Raw genomic sequence first — 18,644 nt, forward strand, 5'->3', positions numbered from 1 at the left:
CACTGCCATGTCTCATTGTCATTGCCCGACTGCTAACAGTGCTTCTTAGTGTTAACTTAGCTAAGAAGTGGTAATTAATTGCCTTTGGTAATCTATTGGTTTTGTGCCTTTTTCAGAGGCACCAAATTGAGTGTGTGGCTACCACTCCCTGGATTCATCCTGCTGTTTTGGCTTTCTCGCTCATCTTCCAGTTTTTGGCTCTTCTGGTTCTGGCTTTTATATATTGTGGCTCTTCTGTGTCCTTTTTAGGGCACTCGCTGCCAGTCCAATTCCCTGGTGGTGGTGGTTTCTTAACCATCTCCTTTTTGGTTGGTGTGCAGAGTCACGGTTGGTTAGTTTCAAGGACCCTCCCCTCTTTTGGTTTGCTCCTTGCCACAGCGGTAAGCCCCAGCCCTGTCCCCCTTTTTTCTTTAATTTCCTTGCCTGACTAGTGCTACCACAGTCCTGGTGACACAACATTGTTTGAAAATTAATTTTGTTAAACTTCTTTTTGTCTGGAACATCTCTTGCCCTGGTGATGTTTGAACCTGTGCAGCCTTACTAGCTTATTAGTTCTGTGGTATAATTGCCGGGGGTGAAATTCCTCTACGCGGCGTAGTCTCAACATCTTAACACCCTCCACCCTCCACCCCCACTCACATCACACACTGTTATCCTCTATTCAAGAGTATAATGGGCTGGGCCTTGTGCCTTTGAGGGAATAGCAATCTGTACACAAGACTATGATAGTAAATATACTTTATAGTAGTGTGTGTGTGTGGAAGAGTATTGTGATGTACATGTGAGAATATGATGTGAGAGCAAGTATGAATTATCACTCATGGGGCTCCTAAAACTCTAGCTACCCATGCTGGGAATAAGGTCAAAAGAAAATTAAGAGCTTCCTCTTCAGACATATACTGTTGAATACAAAGCAAGAAGAGTCATAAAATGAGTGAAGAGAAATACAGCAGCTGGCAAGACTTGCAGCAAATTAGGGTCAGACACAAAGGTTAGTTTGGTTTGGAATTTAGTACACTGCATGGCAAAGGTGTTACAGAAAGACAGACCGTTAAAGCGGTTTTACTACATAATGGAGTTGTTGCTGTGAATAGTAAAGGGAAATATGCTTGCAAAGACATTTCAGTTAATACACGTACTCAACTGGTTTGCAAAATCAAAGCATTACTGCACAAACTGCTGGAAAACATCTCAGGGAAGCTCATCTGGGTGCTGCTGCCCTCACCAGGGTCTTGATGTTACCACAGGTTGTCGTCATAACTTGACTTGAATGGGCAAAAGCTGACCTTCGATGGTGCCTGGCATTTTGCAGTGTTCTCTTCAAGGATGAATCCCAGTTTTCACTGAACCAGGCAGATGGCAGACTGTGTGTAGCATATTTTACCTTCAGGGATATTGACTTATTATAGCAAAGGCCGTAGTGGTTCATACTCACCAACTCACATAATCAAGATCTGTATAAATTAAAGCTACTAGCACACACAATAACCACTGCCCACATAAAACAACTACTAATACATTCAGACAACTAATAGCTACTTCACGTACAGCTAAATGAACAAATGGATGTGACCATTAATAGGCTAAACGCTACAATGAATATATACAAAAAACACTATAATGAACTGAAGTCGTGAATGCAACAACATACCAAATTTGTGAATGAGGACTTTCAGACCAGATCATGCATGTTATCGTAATCAGATGCTTAAATTAGTGGGAACACAAAAGAACAAGTGGATTAAATCTTAATGTTAAAATGAAGCCTTACCCGCGATTTCCACTGGGTGTGACAGATTTGCTCCATCCTCCATCCGTCTCCAATCCCACTGGTTGTGTTTCAGAAGCAGAGCGTTTTGCCTGCTGAGCTTTGTTGACATGCTCAGATCATGTTTATTCGGTCATTTGCCCTTGATATTTTGTGCTTCTACCATGGGTAACTAGGCTTCGAGGTTAAATGTTTTTGTTGTCTGTTTCATTTATTTTTATTGTTGGTGTACGATTCTGCACAGAGGGCTTTATTTTGAAAATATACCAGATTCTCTCTTCCTGTGTCTGACTTCCTGTCTGGCTCGATCTGCTCTGTGCAGATTGAGGGACGCCTCTGAAACAGAGGCACTACGCACTGTGCGCTGTGGAAATGCTCTCATTGAGTAAAACGGCAGCAATCAGCCCTGTCATACGAGTCACGGACGGAATGCAGACGTTACTCACCCAGTGGAAATTAGGGGTAAGGCAGCATTCAGCTGCTGCGGGGGATAAGAAGCCAAAAGAAGCAGACATCATAGATATATTGATGGGTAGAAAATCATAATGTTTGTTCTGATGCTTCTTAAGTATTCCTTAATGCAGGCATGTCCAAACTATTCCATAAAGGACTGTGTGGTTGCAGGTTTTCGTTCCAACCAATCAACATCAAGGGATCCCTTAGTTATCAGCTGAAAAGGGAGATCAGCTGATTAAATGAATCCAGCCTGGTGTGCTCCTCCTTGGTTGGAACGAAAACCTGCAGCCACACGGCCCTTTATGGAATAGTTTGGACATGGCTACCTTAATGCTTGATGGGCAGAGGAAGGGGGGGAAGCAGCGTTTCCTCTCATGTGGACCACTCTCAGGCATTCTCAGGTGTTTTCGGTCGCATGTAGCAGCTTGGCCAGCTGATGTGTTTCTCTCTGTTTTCTGGAACTTCCTGGAGCCCTCTGGTATTTTTGGGAATCTTAGATCCCGCTTGGCGACTTCAGCTTGAGGCGGCTTTCTCTCAGTGGGCGGCAGGCTGATAACATTGTGCAGGAGATGCAGTGGTAGCTGTGACGGTCTTCGTCACAGTTCAGGCTTCTCTAACTTTGATCAAGGTAGAAATGAAGGCATTGAGCTGACTGGAGCAGAGTCCTGGAAGATAGTTTTTTCATTTCAAGCTAGTTGGATGTCTTGCAGCTCGGGATTCAGCTGACCCCTGCCAGGCTGAAGAGCTTCCAAGTCAATAGACTTAACTAAAGAGCAGACAAGGCACGAACTGAAGATCATGTTTGCTTCTTCTTGTAATAGTCTTCAGTGGTGAGGGGGGCAATGTCCGTCAAAACTTCACCACTCCCCCCTTTAGATCTATCCTGTTCTAATACTTTTCTAAAGGATTGATTAAGTTTATTACAACAGTAATAATTTCATACTTAAAAGTGTAGCCTTTTCATTTGCTGAAGAATACCAAAACACTTTAATGAATAACAAAAGATCATCCTGAAGAAAACATATGAGTAAGAGACTGTATTAACTCAAGTTTACATGTCATAATGGCATACACTGTCACCTATGAAGCATTCAGCAGCTATCAAAGCCAAACATCCAACACAGAGGATTAGAACACTGTCATTAAATACAGCTGTGTTGTGGAAACGTATCCCCACCTCGCTAAAAGTTAAATCTATAAACCAGCACAAAAATTACCAACATGAACAGACACATTTCAAACACTATTGTACAAACACGAGTGTTACAAAGTAACATTTACATATGGGAATGTAAAAGAGCAAATGTAGACTACTCAGTGCATCATGGCATGATGGGAAATGTGGGCCACTGCTCCAGCTTTCAGATAACTTCAGGTAAAAAAGGTGTGTGTTTGTGTGTGTGTGTGTGTGTGTGGCTGGTCCACCTAGGTTGCAAAATGTAGAAAAATATATTGAGTGCCTTTTTATTGGACATTAACTTTGCATTTATGTACGTGTTGTCCAAAAATTTTACTTGAAGCTGCAGGTCGCGATTCTGCCCATGAGTTAAATCCCTTTGGAGGTAGGGGGAGGTTTTCTGGATTTTATGAGGAGCAAGTGCAGAGCGGCGGATTCGAGAGAAATGTGATCTGTTTTTCGAGTTTTTTTTTTTTTCAGAAAGTGTACCTCAGCACTCTTGATCTGTGCACTCTTCAGTGACTTATTGGGGCAACCAGATAATGAGGAATTGCAATAATCCAGCCTTGAAGTACCAAATACGTGGGACAGTTTTTCTGCATTGTTTTAAGACAGCATGTGTCTGATTTTTGCAGTTAGGTATGTAAAATAAGGTAAATTTTGTGAAATGTGTGAGTTTAAGGGCATATCCGGATCAAAGATAACGGCCAGATTCCTCATGGTGGTGCTGGAGGCCACTGCCATGCCATCCAGACTAGCCATATCATTAAATAATGAGCTTCTGTGGTGTTTTGGTTTAAGTAGTGTAATTTCAGTTTTGTTCGAGTTTAGTTATTGGAAAATTACAGGGCAACTCAGTCTTTACGTCCTTAGAACTAAATCAAGTCGATGCCTTCAAGGCGCAACAATTGCATTTCTAATGAACATTATGTTAGGAAATACAACATTTGTCTAACTTAAGGTGACCTCCAATACAAACCATGCCCACTTCTTCTATCTGAATACAGATGCAGACACAGGTATTTTCGTTGGTTGAACCATGCAGAAGCACATCACTACATCTCGTGCGCCTCCAGCGATTTGCCCACAGGTAAACAAGCTTCTGATGCTTTTGCTCTTGCTTGTTTTTGCCATCTTCTGGTGTTACTTTTTTCCTTTCAAAAGCTGTTTACAAGCATAAAATTTTAACATATACCTGTCAAACAGGTATATGTTAAGACATTTTAGACATACACACACACACACACATACACACACCTGTGCTTGCCACTGATCCCCTTGGCTCAGTCTGGCTAAAGATGATTAGTTAGTGCAAAGCAGCATTAAACATAATTACTTCCATTAAAAAACTGTGCTGGGCCAATGCATAGCCTCCTCTCCTCCTTTGCTTTTTATCTGCCCATCTCTGCTCTACCAGCCCCTCTCCCTCCCTCTATCCCGCCGGTCTGCCACCCACACATAGCCAAGCTCTGCTGGTTGCAAACTGGGAGTTGACATTCTGCGAAACCATTAAAAGTGCTCATTATTGAGAAAGAAAAGGAGGGCAGAAATCAAAGTGATAGGCGCTTATTCACTGCTGGGGTTCCCTGATCTGTTCTGCACTCATTCCCCAGCTCCTCTACCTTTCTATTTGCATCCTCTGTCTCTTTCTTTCTCTCTTTCTTTCTTTTGTTCTGCAGCCGTAATTAATATTTAGCCTCCGGCTCTTTTTCTTTCTGTTAAAAAATGTCTTGACAATTATGTGAAGATATCTTCTTAAAATGTATCTCACTTTTAGTAACTAACAGAAATATTTGTCAATTTTACTCTGGGCTTCACTGAAGACTTCTATTGTCGCATGATGCTTCAATGCAGGACTGTCAGCACCCCAATTTTTCCTGGGATTCTCCTTTATTCAACCCTTCTCCCCTGCTCTCCTCCTGTTTAAATAGTTTCTTGTAAATCTCCCATATTTTTAACCTTTTGACATTAGCAGCTGCAACATTGACAGGAGTTTTTGATGTGTTTACTGCATGCCCCTCCAGTACAGCAGGTAGCAGTATGTAAAACATTAGCTGTGATTCACACCGACGAGAAGTCATTCACTCAAATAGCACCTACCAATAAAGAGAAGAAGAAAAGGATAGATGAATGTGAGAGGGATAGAGTACCTGCCAAAAGCCAACATCTCTCCAAATGGGAGGAGGCTTACTTTTACTTAATGAAGGGCTTCGATCCAGGGACCTTGGTTGCTTGAAACCTCCATTCTCTCCCACCCCAATTCACAGTCTGTTCCCCTCTATCAACTCCGTCATAGAACCATGAAATGCCCCATTTTCACCTAGGTGAGATTCAAGAACAAAGTGAGCCACACCACCTCATAAGGTGTGGTCTGGTTGCAATGACCTCTGCATGCATTTACATCTGCTTTATCATGTTTTTTTTTTTTTTTTTTTCTTATCCAGATACAGTCAACATGATAACACCAGGCAAGTTATAGGGTTCTGTGTGCCTAATGTCCATCATGAGATTTTCAGATTGCATATTTAATCAAACCAAAATTTAAAAAAGTCAAAGGTACTCAATTTAAAGTGTCATGAAGTGTGAAAAAAGTGGGGGAATCTTCACACTCTGGAAGCTGGTATGACATAATCGTTGGAAAAAAGGCGTTAGTAAATAAAAGTTGTTGTGCACTTTTATTTGTTTGTATTTTGTACTGAAGGCTGCATGGGGGCAGATTGGATACAGATTTGGACCTTGAACCAGAGATGATTGGTACCAAATAGGGTGTACAAGGACTCCTTCAGCATCATTCTTCTGTCAGTCAGTGGTGCCCTTTATGGAGAAATTAGTGAGGACAATCCCAGAAACATTTGTGTCGGAATAAAAAAGCAACATCAGACAGTAAATTAAGTGTAGAAAGTAGTAGTAGTAGTTGCTTAGTAGTGCTGCATTTATTACTAAACTGATGAAAAGAAAAAAATAAAGTTCTGTGAATGGCCACTTGAGGCTGGCTCCAAAAGCAAGTCAATCTCCATAGTTCGATCTTCAACTTTACAGCAGGAATAAACGTGTTTACAACCTGGCACAAACAAATTTAAGCAGTTTTAACTTTGAGCAATACTATATTTTAAGTTGTTCCAAGGTTTACGTGGAAATGTTTTCAGCCAACAGGAACAACATTTTTTATGGACTAGCTAAGAACAAGAAACAAGAAAGCTCTACGTGAAATTTTTACAGTGAGACAACCAAAGACCAAGGCAAGGTCTCAAGAACAGAACTCTTTGCCATTTTCTGTGCTCTCTGTTAAATTCACTCTTCTTTCAGTTATTATCTCATATTCTCCCACCATATTTCTCTCCATCTTTCTCTTCCTTCATTGTTTTCTCTCTTTTCCCATCTCTCTCTTTATCCATCACACTGAAAGGGCTCAGTGCAAACCCTACATTGTACAGTGCAGACGATCTCACACACAATATCCCTATGAAATACACACACACATACAGACTGTGCCTAGCTGACTGTTTTGTGCATTATATTCTTCCCAGCTTATGTCACGGAGCTTTCTCTCTCCTAATCCACGGTGAATGGAAGAGGAGGAGCTGTGGGGAGAATCAGTAGAACAGAAGCCAGCAGCACTGTGTGATAGGAACAGTCTGATATCCCCCTTATTTGACAAAGTAAAAAAAAAAAAAAAAAAAAAAAAACAGTCCTTGGTTGTAGAACCTTGAACCTGACTGACTGGTGGGGGGTACTAGGCATTTAACCTGTGTGGTTATTGAAGTCACCTGGGGCAAGGTGTGAATGGCAGACGTTGGAGTTGTCACATGAGGGCAACTGTGAATGTGAGTTGTTGGAAATCTCCTTGGAAGGAATGAAAGGACAGCATTGTAGGTGAGGGGAAAGTGGTGGACCTCCTTCTCTGTTGAGTCTTTTTTTAAAATAAGATAAGATAAACTTTATTAATCCCCAGTTAGGGAAATTCGTTGTTACAGGCATTATCAATGGAAATAGCAATAGCAAGGCAATGGAAAATAAAAAATACAAAATAAGAAATGACTATATATATATATATATATCTATACACTGTGGTCTGTTGGTGAGGTAGTTGATGGTCCATGCAGCCAGGTGACAGTCTACTCTGGCTTCTTCCAGCTTCCCCCTCAGCAGTGATGGTAGGATTGTGTTGAAAGCACAGGAGATGTCAAAAAAACAGTTCTCCAGGTGGGAAAGAAATCTTTGCAGCAGGTAGATGACTGTGTCTTCCACAACAATGCAAACTGTAGGGGGTTCAGCTCGTTGCTCACCAGGTGACGGAAGTAGTTGAGTACAATCCTCTCCAGGGTCTTCAACAGGTGGGAAGCTATGCCTACCGGCCTGAAGTGGTTGATCTCCCTGGGATGTACAGTCTTTGGCACTGAAACCACACAGGAAGTTGGGATATATGTAGAACAACCCTGCAGAGCTGATCTGCACAGTCCCTGAGCAGTCTGGAGCTGATGCCATCAGGGACAGTCGCCTTCTTTGCCTTCATCCTCCTGTGCTCCTTCCTCATTTGATCTGCTGTTGATGGGGGGACTTTAGAAGTAACGCCGTCTGGTCAGCTTCCTCCTGTCGCTCTCCTTGCCTCTCCTTATCGCCCCTTTCATCTCCCTCTGGAACCCCTTTTATCTCAGTTCTGTCCCCAGATCTAAAAACCCTCTTCTTCTCATTCAATGGGACTTTCAGTTCAAGGGACACCCAGGGTTTGTTGTTTGAGAAGCACCGCACCTTCCTGGCAGGCACAGTGTTGGCCACACAGAAATTAATATAGTCTGTGATGCATGTTGTCAAACTGTTAATGTCCTCCCCATGAGGACTGCAAGTCCGTGGTGTCAAAACAGTCCCTCAGTGCCATACTGGACTCCTCTGACCATGTCTTCACATGCCTGATGGTTGGCTGTTGTTTAATCACCAAAGGTATAAAACAGATGAATCAGGTTGTGGTCAGATCAGCCCAGTGGGGGGAGGGGTGAAGAGCTGTAAACATCCTTGGTGTTTGCATACAGTAAATCCAGTGTTTTATTGTCTCTGGTGTGGTAACTGACACACTGGGTGAAGGTGGGGAGAGTTGAAGACAGAGAGGCGTGGTTGAAATCTCCAGAGATGAGGTGGAGGGCCTGGGGTTGCGATGTCTGCAGCTGTGAGGCCACAGCGCTGCAGCATCGCCTGGAGGGGTGTACACCATTATCGCAATGTCGTGCGAGTGAGGTAATGGCCAAATGCTAACAGCTAGCAGTTCTATATCTCTCGTGCAGCGCTGCTCATTAACACTGATGTGTCCTAGGTTATACCATCTGTTGTTTGCAGACATCGCAATGCCCCCACCCTTCCTCTTACCACTCTCCATTGCTTGCCTATCCACTCTCAGAACTTGAAAATTGTCCAAAGTGACATGCATGTCATGCATGAGTCCGGTATGGCACTGAGGGACTCCCGCATCCTCAAGCTTCCGCCCCAGCACTGTAGTGTTGAAAGTGCTGGAGAAGTCGAAGAACATGACCCTCACAGCGCAGCCAACAGTCTCCAGATGGGTGAGCGCCCGTTGCAGCAGGTAGATGACGGCGTCCTCTACCCCGATGTTGGGCCTTTCGGCAAACTGCAGTGGGTCCAGGGTGGAGCTCACCACGGAGCGGAGGTGGCTGAGGAGGAGCCTCTCCATGGCCTTCACGAGGTGGGAGGTCGGGGCAACAGGTCTGTCCTTGGCGTGAGTTATTTTAGAAACCGGGACCACACAGGAGGTCTTCCACAGGACAGGGATCTTCTCCAGGCTGAGGTTAAGGTTGGAGAGGTGGCAGAGGACCTCACAGACCACTCCGGTCCACGCACGTGAGTGTAAATCCATCCAGGGAAACCACAGAGTCACAAACACATGAAACACATGAGGCTGCACACACTTCGTCCACCTCTACAGCCTCTCCTTTTTCTGTGTATCTCCGCAGGGACAACGGGCTTGTCCGCGTACAGCAAAGAAGGGCCGCACAGATTAAGGAGTTCTTCGTGTGTATGTGGGACGCTCGGAGCTATGGCTGAATCTAAAAGGGATCCCCAACATGGATCCAAAAAATGCAAAAAACAGTGACAAACCAAATAAAAGTGTAATAAAAGTGGGTTTCCCACATGCACGATTGCGCAATGCTTCACAAGCTAAATAAAAATGCCTATATAGAATAGAAAAAAGGAAAATTAAGAAAAAAGGGGTCAGAGCAACTGTGACCAGCTGCTGGTCATCCAGTGTCATCTTGAACTAAGAGCCACTTGAGTTCTGGGTAATTGGCGTTTTTTAAAAAATTAAACAATCAATTCATGGAGAAAATAGTTACCATAGTGCATACATTTGTTGCAGTCCTATACAATTAAATTAATTCAAAAAATATTCCACCTCAACCAACTACAACAGTAACATTCTGTTTTTATATTGCTGCATAAGTAAATATAATATAGTATAAAAGTCGTACCTTTTTCTGCATTAGGTACTTCTACTTTTAAATACTTTTTAATACACTTCCCTTAAGTAACATTTTACATTTTATAATGGAGTATTTTTACAGTTTGGTATTAGTACTTAAACTTCAATAAAGGAATGGAGTGCTTCAAAACAGCCCCCCTGTCAGACAATAAATCAAGTAATCAAAATAATAATTACTCCTATTTTGCCATGTAGTAGCTACCTAAAAATGGACTTTTCAGTCATCACTTTTGGAATTCCACTTATTTGCTTCTCTCTGAGAGTGAGATGAGATGGTCACTGTTGCACTGATGTGCGTCACACTGAAGATTCAACATGCCAAAGTAAAGAGGAATTTGTCAAGTGCCACTTGACGACTGATGTATTTTCAGAGTTGCATTTTTTAGAGTTATCTTTTTAGGGCAAATAAAGTTCTTACAGATTGTGTATTTATTTAGGGAGTGTGTTGCGCTCAAGAGGCTGGGCAGGAAATCTTTTAACTCAGTTGAACAATAAAGGGTGTTTGTAGTTAAGTGATTTTGCTTTCCGTTTTCTCTGTTTGACAGTTGACAGACTTCAAAGAACCATGGTTTTCCAAACATCCTAGTTATCTTTACATGAGCATTTAAAGTGGAAGTTTTACATTCTTTTGTAGTGTAATTCTGTGTGTGTGTGTGTGTGTGTGTGTGAGAGAGAGAGAGAGAGAGAGAGAGAGAGAGAGCAACAGACAGAGATAGTGTTGACATAAATCCATCAAAAACAGCACTGCCAGCTATCATGTGTGTATATATGTGTGTTCCACCAGATTTACGCCTGCTGTCTGCTCTGTGATTGGCCTAGGGACATCCCAGGACATCCCTGGGGGATTCAAAGCTCTTTATCTTGTCAGAAGGGCAATCAGCAAAATAAGGCACACAAGATTTACCCCTCAACTCCCCACTGGACGGGTTGGAAAAGACCAGGCAGGACTGGATGTGCACTGTTTTCTCTCTCATCCCTCCTTTCCTCTCGTCAGGTGATAGATATGTGGAGATCACTCATTCCTTATGGCCCAGAGAGGGGTAGCATCCATCACTCTCTTCCTGTACCTCCTCCCCTCCCCACCTTTCCTCTCTGCACCCATCCAACCACAGTATCATAAGCTGTCCGTCAAATTGACAGGCCCATCCACTATATCACTAGGAAGCTGTGCGGCCCATAGGACTCTATTACATCTAATCTGCTCCTCTTGATACAGGTCGCTTACACATGCCAGCCACCAGGGTGTGTGTGTGTGTTTATACATGTGTTGAGCACATCTGATTCTTAATTTATCTGTTGGTCATCATGCACCAAATTAAACTCTCATTAATTTTCACATTAATCGGCATACTTACTATTACACCACAAGCACGATCTTTTGCCAGCATCATTCAGCAAGTGTTTCAAGTCTCCAAAGTCTGAAAACTATACCAAAATTATTATTGTTAACTTGCCATCCATGAAATTCTTGCAACTTTCTTTTGCAGATATTTCATATTAAAAATCACCCAGCAGCTCACTGGGCATAATTCTTCCTTTTCGTGGTGTGCTTTGACTGTGAATGATCTGCAGTAATTGCTGAGTTCAATTGACAATAGTTTAACAATGATGGGGAAAAATGACATTGTGATCGCAATTTGAAAAATAATGACAACAACATTTTTGTTCAAAAGAGAAAGTAAGAGCAGCAGAGTGGTGAGTACGATGTGACATTTCCACAGGATTAGTTGCATCAGTAAAAAAAAATAGAAAAAGATTTTTTCCTTTCATCCCTGTCTGTCCATTTTCTACTTCACTTGCTTTAAATACATTTTGCTGACCTGAAAGCATCAGAGCACTTATGGCAGGAAAAGAAAAATGTACGTGTACATAGGGCTGTCACGATTAGGAATTTCTGGAGACGATTAGTTGTCAGACAAATAATTGCGATTGACAATTATATTGTCTATTTTATTTTCTGTATATTCTACTACCATACCATCATTTCTTTAAATGCTGGTTTTTCTACCGTATTGAACGGCTGCATTTCCTTAGCGACAAACCTCGTTACACTGTCTGTTAACGAGCTCAGAGTCCGATGACATCGGACTCTGAGCGCTATTTAATACAACTTTGTGGATAAAATAAATAATTCACAGTAGTCACGAATATAAAAAATAATTGCGAATATGAAAAATAATCACGATTAACGATTATTGTAATAATTGTGACAGCCCTATGTGTACACTGTAAACCCAAATGTTCAAAATAATTAAATAGATTTAGTATTGCAAACTTAATTTATACTAACTTATGTAACCCCAGTCCCAGGTAGCTAATTAATAGTGACTGACAATAGATTGGGGTGTTGTAGTACAATGGAACGTGGCCTGAGTTCGTCTGGATTTGGCGCAATATACCAGTAAAGACCTAAATAAGAATATGAAATAATTTGGTGGTGCCTCCAATAATATCCAAGAAGTAGCACAAATTTAGGTACCTCCCCTTTAAAGTGTCTAAACTAACCTGTATTTTAAGTAACCACAAATTATTAACCTTGTAATTAAAACACAGATTTAGTTTAACAGTCACAATTGTTTAATACAAAGTTATAAAACATTATTCAAATTAAGTAACTGGTTCACTGTTGACCTTTAAATGTGTACTGGTAACAATGTTCAAAAACCACACAAGGATCTCACAGTTTTGACCCACATTAGATCAGTGAAGGAAGGTGAACATGAATGAAAATGAACATAAGCTAAAATGTCCACAGCCCACACTCACACACACACACTCACACTGGGCTATAAAAGAAAATGAAAAATAAAATAAAACATTGCAGGCCTGTGAATAAAGTGAAGTGAATGGCACAGCTAATTATCAGTTTAAAATAAATACAAGAGTATCATAACTAGACCCATTTAACTAGTTAGCTCAACTAGTCACAGGATGACAGCCCAACCGAGTGCAGCTAGTGGCTAACGTTCGTGTCCAATTTAAAAAACGCAGTTGGCTAAACATTAACATAGTTGGCAGGCTCGCTGAACTTACAGCAGTGTGGGCTAACAGTTGATTTACGAAGCTAACACAACCTTGCCTTGTTTTAGCCCACAGTCGACCCACAGACGTTTGTGTGTAGTTGAGCTGTTGGGAAACTTTTGGGAAAAACCCGCCAAAAACCAGCGCTTCAAAAGTGCTGCCTCATCCATTCAGTCATTCATTCATTCATTTACGGAATAACCGAGACACGCCCCCCTCTTGCGGCAGTGTGTGAATGAGATCAGTGCTTCGTTCATAAAATAAGTGCTCTATTAGTGCTAGTGTTGGAGTGGATAAAAGTGCCATTTCTTGCATGATGTTTCCTTTGGGTCTATCGTGTAATTTAGGTGTAGGTGCTCCTAAAAAAATGTCTGTTTAAAGTATTAAATTGCAAGACTGTTAATAGTGTAGTGCAAATGTAGTCCACACACCTGCACTACAAAGGCAAAACAGAGTTACTTCCCAGAGAGTAGAGCTGAGAATATTACTCTCAAGTGTTTTTTGTCCAAACGAATGTCTTAGACAGGACATGAAGATGTGTCATTATTTTTTCTCTTGTAAACATGTCTAACCTTTTCTAGATTAAATGAACATAGTTTATACCTGTCTGCAATAGGGCTGCAATGATTAGTGACATAATCGATTACGTTGACAATAAAAATTTGTCGACGCGAAAATTTAAGCGTCGACTAGTCATGTATGATAAAAACACAGTCCGCTTCGTGCTCATCTGTAACTGCAGTGCACTACAGAAAGTGCTGGGGGCAGTATCGCTCACCGTTTACATCGCACAAGGAAACTGAGAAGAAGAATGAATGAATGAATTATGGCGGAACAAACAGAAGGAGAGGCTCGAAAACTCCGACCTAAACTTTCCAAAGTTTGAACATTTCACAGAAAATAATCCAACGAAACACGTGAAATGTAAATTCTGTGAAGCTCAACTATCATTTCATGGCAGCACGACGGCGATGCACGAACACCTTAAACACCGACACCCCGGAGCCACTGGATCAGAGTTCACAAATAACGGTGATGCCGAGTAGATGTTTTTATTATGAAATTACATTATCACGACCTGGCTCATAGGCCATGACAAAAAAAATGGTGAGACAGGTTTGTAGTAGAGGTTAGCAAATTTATTTAATTCATAAAGCAACTAGACAATGCTAACTGGTTAATTAACCGTTATTTGCTGTTCCAGATAAGCCGTCATTCATTTTGGAGAACATATTTCAAAAGTAATAAAACTAGGTTAAAGTAATATTGTTGTACTGTATTTTCCTTCTGCTCTGTTTTTAAATGTATATGTATGCAGAGTTCCAAAGGATTACAAACCAGGACCTGCCCAATACATTAAACTCTGAACTTGACCGCCATCTCCCTTGAATGATGACCTTATTCACACAGAAGGCGTCCAAAACTGGGAAGACAGCAGATGCCTTGCAGGCTGAACCTCAGTAATGTTGGGCAGATTCAGTGTTTCAAATGCCATTTTTAATTTTATAATTAGTTTCATCATTTTATAATCACTTTGTTTTAGCTATTTGTTTGCATTAAAGATGTGAAGAGATGATTTGAATTTAAAATGTTGCTATTCTTGCACAACGTTAAAAGGTTTTTCTACACGAAGTATAGAGAGGAAGAAGGGCTTTGAGGATCACTGGGTGCTCTCATGGATTTTCCTTTGTTCCTTTGGCTTGTTCATTTTTAAGTATTTAACCTGTTTGTAAATATGTACTTGTTCAGATATATATGTTTATGGGTGTACAGGTATATATATATATATACTGTATGTATGTATATGACAGGTACAGATAATATTGAAGTCAATGATTGTCCATAACTGAGTGACGAAAAGGGGTAGGATAAAATAAGCTTATGCTTCTCCCTGCTCTTTTTCGGACATGTAAAATTACTACTTTTTGTTGGTGACATGTTCGAAATAAAGACTAGTTAGAAGTGCATTGCTCCCCCCAAAAAATACTTGAGTAGAAAGTAAAAGTACGATTTTAAAAAAGTGAAAATGTGAAAAGGTATGTTCTTGAAAAAACAAAAAAAATAACTACTTTATGACTCAATTGCCTTTGCCGTAAGGAGTTACTACACCTGTCACCTCTTACTATGATGCCTTTGAACCAGTGTTTACAAGTAATCTCCACAAAAACACTGTAATATCTCCTCCAAACCAACAGGACAAATCATGAGGTGAACTGCAGCCCATCTCATCACACCACAGCCAACTTCACAGAGCTTTTCAGGCTAAATTATTTCTAATTCAGACCAAACTATTTTAAAAATTACCTTGTGTGGTTTAAGAAGCACACTAGGTCCTCTCAACCCCCAACTGAGCCTCTAAACCTCGACTGCAGCATAAATCCAATCCCTGCTATTCTTCATCGTGGAGCGAACTGAGGCACATCCTCAGGGCTTGTCATTTCAACTCTGCCTCTCTTCTTTTGTTGCATGCCATCCCCTCAGCTTCTTTACGCTCCTTTCTGACTTGCTGCTGAGATTCATGCTTCTCAGTCAAGTCACTTACAGGGAGGAAAGAAGGAAGAGAAAACATTCGTTTCACTCTCTCTGTCCTCTCCTGGCTAATATTTTGTCTGTGAGGTGAATTTGTGAACCTGACAGTTGATGGTAATGAGCAGTATTGAAAGAAGTATTCAGATCCTTAGGCAAAAGCCACAACCACCAAGTAGAAATACTGCATTACAAGTAAAAGTATGGCATTCAAAATGTATGATAAGTAAAAATACACAACTATTATAAGGAAAAAAGTATTAGTTAGTTAGTAGTATATCATGCATTAGCTCCTTTTAGATCGTTTCAGTATTATATACATTAGATTGCAGCATGTTTGCAGCATTTTAATGTATCTGGTCAAAGTGAAGTTAATTTTGATTATTATACACATGCATCATTTTCAATGGAAAGTAGCTAAAGACTCCTTTAAGTTGTGAGAAGTTGAGGATGACATGCACTAATTTACATGTATAACAAATTAATTAACTAACAATTTAAATGAGATATGATTAAAAGATCAGATACTTTTCACAAAACTGAGCAAGACTGACTCTGTAGCTTTTATTATTGACACTGCTCCATTGAATCTACCTGGCACTTTACAAATGTTTGTTTTATGTGGGGTATGGAAATAAAATATCTTGAACAGTAAAATTTTATCTACTGAAATAAATTACAGTGAACTATTATAAATGAGATGAGGAGACTGTTGAGCGATTGCTACTATGTGTGAGATGATGGCAAGCATCTTCACTAAAAAGCGGCCTATGTCTCTGTCGATCACATGACCCTTACATTCCTCATGACCTGAAATCTGCCATTTGTTTGTTTGTTTGTTTGTTTGTTTGTGCCATTTGTCTTTGTTGACAATTCGGTTAGCTCTGCCTACATATTTTAATTTTTTTTTTCATGAATAAACATCAAATATTTACATTTGACAAAGTCATAGCCTAGTGTTCATTTTAGATGATGTATTGGCCTATCAAGCTTTTTTTTTTTTAATCCTGTCCTTACCCAAGCAAAGAGCAGATACTTGACAGCATGCCGTGGCCTTATTTACACTGCATTTTAGACTGAATTATATCTTAAATTATGTCCCTTGACATGTCTCACTACATTAAAGAATATGATATCAAAATGTATTTGTTTGTGGGTGTAAGAGTGCAAGTAGTCTACATGGTGATCAGGCTGGCACCTTTTCGTTGAGCCGAGTCCACCAAGAAGGCTCCATAGTGTTCCAGCATCCCAGAACCACCCCGTCTTTACACGCACCCACACACTCCACACAACCCTCCTTAGGCGGTTGTATTCACTTTTGTCCACAGTATGACCAGCAAACAGCATGCTAACCAACTACAACCAGCTAATGTAATGTCGTGCCAGCCAGCATGCTCATTGGCAGTATGCCACTTTGTGGCAAACAATGACCCTCAGCTACATTATCTTAACAAGCAACAAAGCATGCACTCTTGTCTACCACATCACTTTAGGCTAACAATATATGGGGCTAACTGCCATGCCTTCTGAGCCACCGAATGAACCAAGGTAGCCCACAAAGCTAAGTAGCAAGCTAACTGCATGCTAAGCTAACCAGTATAATGCCTGAGCCACAAACTAGACCAAACAACAAGTTTAAGCCAACTAGCACGCTAACAGCATGCGGCCTGAGCCACCATGTAACAAGAAAATCTTCTGTAGCTGCTCCACCTTGGAACAACACACCGTTCTGTCTATAGCATCACGTTAATGTTACATGCCTGCCTGATAAAATGACCTCAAACACGGTCCATATGCAAAGGCAACCACAGCAGAAATACGAGAAACAACACACCAACCATCCAACTTTCTCCTTTGTTGTGAGCTTGGCTGCCAAACAAGCCATCTCTCCTCACTGTGGTCTGGAGTATTTTCTCAACCTGCTGGTCTGCTGGCCTCTTTGGTAGCACAGCTGACAGTGACACAGTGCCACCATTACCGCATATGTAGCTCACATTCCTGGCTAATTGGGTTTGAGGCCCCCGAGGCTGTGCGTGAGTGTTAAATGGGGGATTGGCTGGGCTGGGGTGCATGTGTGTTGGGATTGTGCATTGTGATTAAGGTTGAGGGGTCATTGGGTTGTTGTGTATGAGTTTGCATATATGTGCGTGTGTTAGAGAGGATGAATTGAAAGCATAGTGCTCTCATGTAAACTCAGCTCCAACAGAGCTGTGGTCTTATAGTCAGACTCACTGTAGTCTGAGAATATTCAGAAGCTTTATTTGTTTTCTCGAGGAAACATTTATTTTTTCCCGGCTTCTTTATGGATCTGTCGTGTGTACCTTTGCACTGAGTCTGTGTGTGTTCACTGGGGTGGGAAACCGAGGTATGATAAGGTTGAGAAACAAATGAGCACTTCAGACCCGAGCCGAGCACAGGCAGGGAGTCGGACCGCAAGTGTAGCAGCTCCATAACACCAATTTCTTTACTTCATCTAGATATGCCTCCCCAGTGCTTTGCCTCCTACCACCCTGTTGTGTTTCCACCCTCTGCTTTTTTGTTTGTTTCTTTACCTCACTTCTACCCCCACTGCGAGCCCCACCGCATTCACCGGTGGTTATTCATCTAAAGTTAATAAGCGTTCTTTTTTGCAAGTGCAGAGTGCACTTTGGCGGAAGAAAAAGTCGTTTCTCTGTGAGTACACGCACCGCGACAGGGGTGAAAGCACTTGGATGAATGCTCCACTCCTCCACTGCCCTATATTTCCCTATTCATTCAGCACAGCGTAGTGTCAGGATTGCTGCGCGTTCAGTCATCCATAAGACAAGAGTTATACACCGGCTGTACATCTGAACGCCGGAGGAGGAGAAGAAGGCGGGGGTGGAGGAGGAAGAGGAGAGGGAGGAAGGGGAGGAGAACAGGACACGGTGAAAAGGCAAGAGCCGGTGAAGGGGTGGGACAGCCTGGCTCATTGCTGAATAGAAGGTGACAAAGAAGCCGGCGAGTGAAGGCAGCGCAGGATGATGAGCGGGCGGAAATCATGCGAGCGACACACAGCTGTACTTATACAGAGCAAGACAAAAAATTTAGCAAAAGTCAAACTTCCAAAACTGTTTCCTGTAGGAGTGTTGAGGAGAGGAAGTCAATACACAGGATCCAAGGTGAATGCAAGAGTAGCAGTGTCACATTACAGTTCTGTGGTACAGGTGTTTTGCCAATATTACTGTTTG

At 41.5% G+C, this 18,644-nt stretch overlaps 1 protein-coding gene across 1 annotated transcript in view; it reads right to left on the reverse strand.

Moving 5' to 3' along the window:
- The window catches only part of LOC121612009, a 36,517-nt gene extending 27,910 nt beyond the window's left edge, over positions 1-8,607 (reverse strand). The window contains exons 1-2 of the mRNA XM_041944751.1: positions 8,472-8,607; positions 7,688-7,797 (exon numbers count right to left, since the gene is read on the reverse strand). Of these exons, the coding sequence (XP_041800685.1) occupies positions 7,688-7,797; positions 8,472-8,607 (246 nt within the window). The remainder of the gene's footprint in view (positions 1-7,687; positions 7,798-8,471) is intronic.
- Between the last annotated feature and the right edge of the window lie 10,037 nt (positions 8,608-18,644).

Source organism: Chelmon rostratus, chromosome 9, assembly GCF_017976325.1.
Source record: "Chelmon rostratus isolate fCheRos1 chromosome 9, fCheRos1.pri, whole genome shotgun sequence".
Classification (NCBI taxonomy): domain Eukaryota; kingdom Metazoa; phylum Chordata; class Actinopteri; order Chaetodontiformes; family Chaetodontidae; genus Chelmon; species Chelmon rostratus.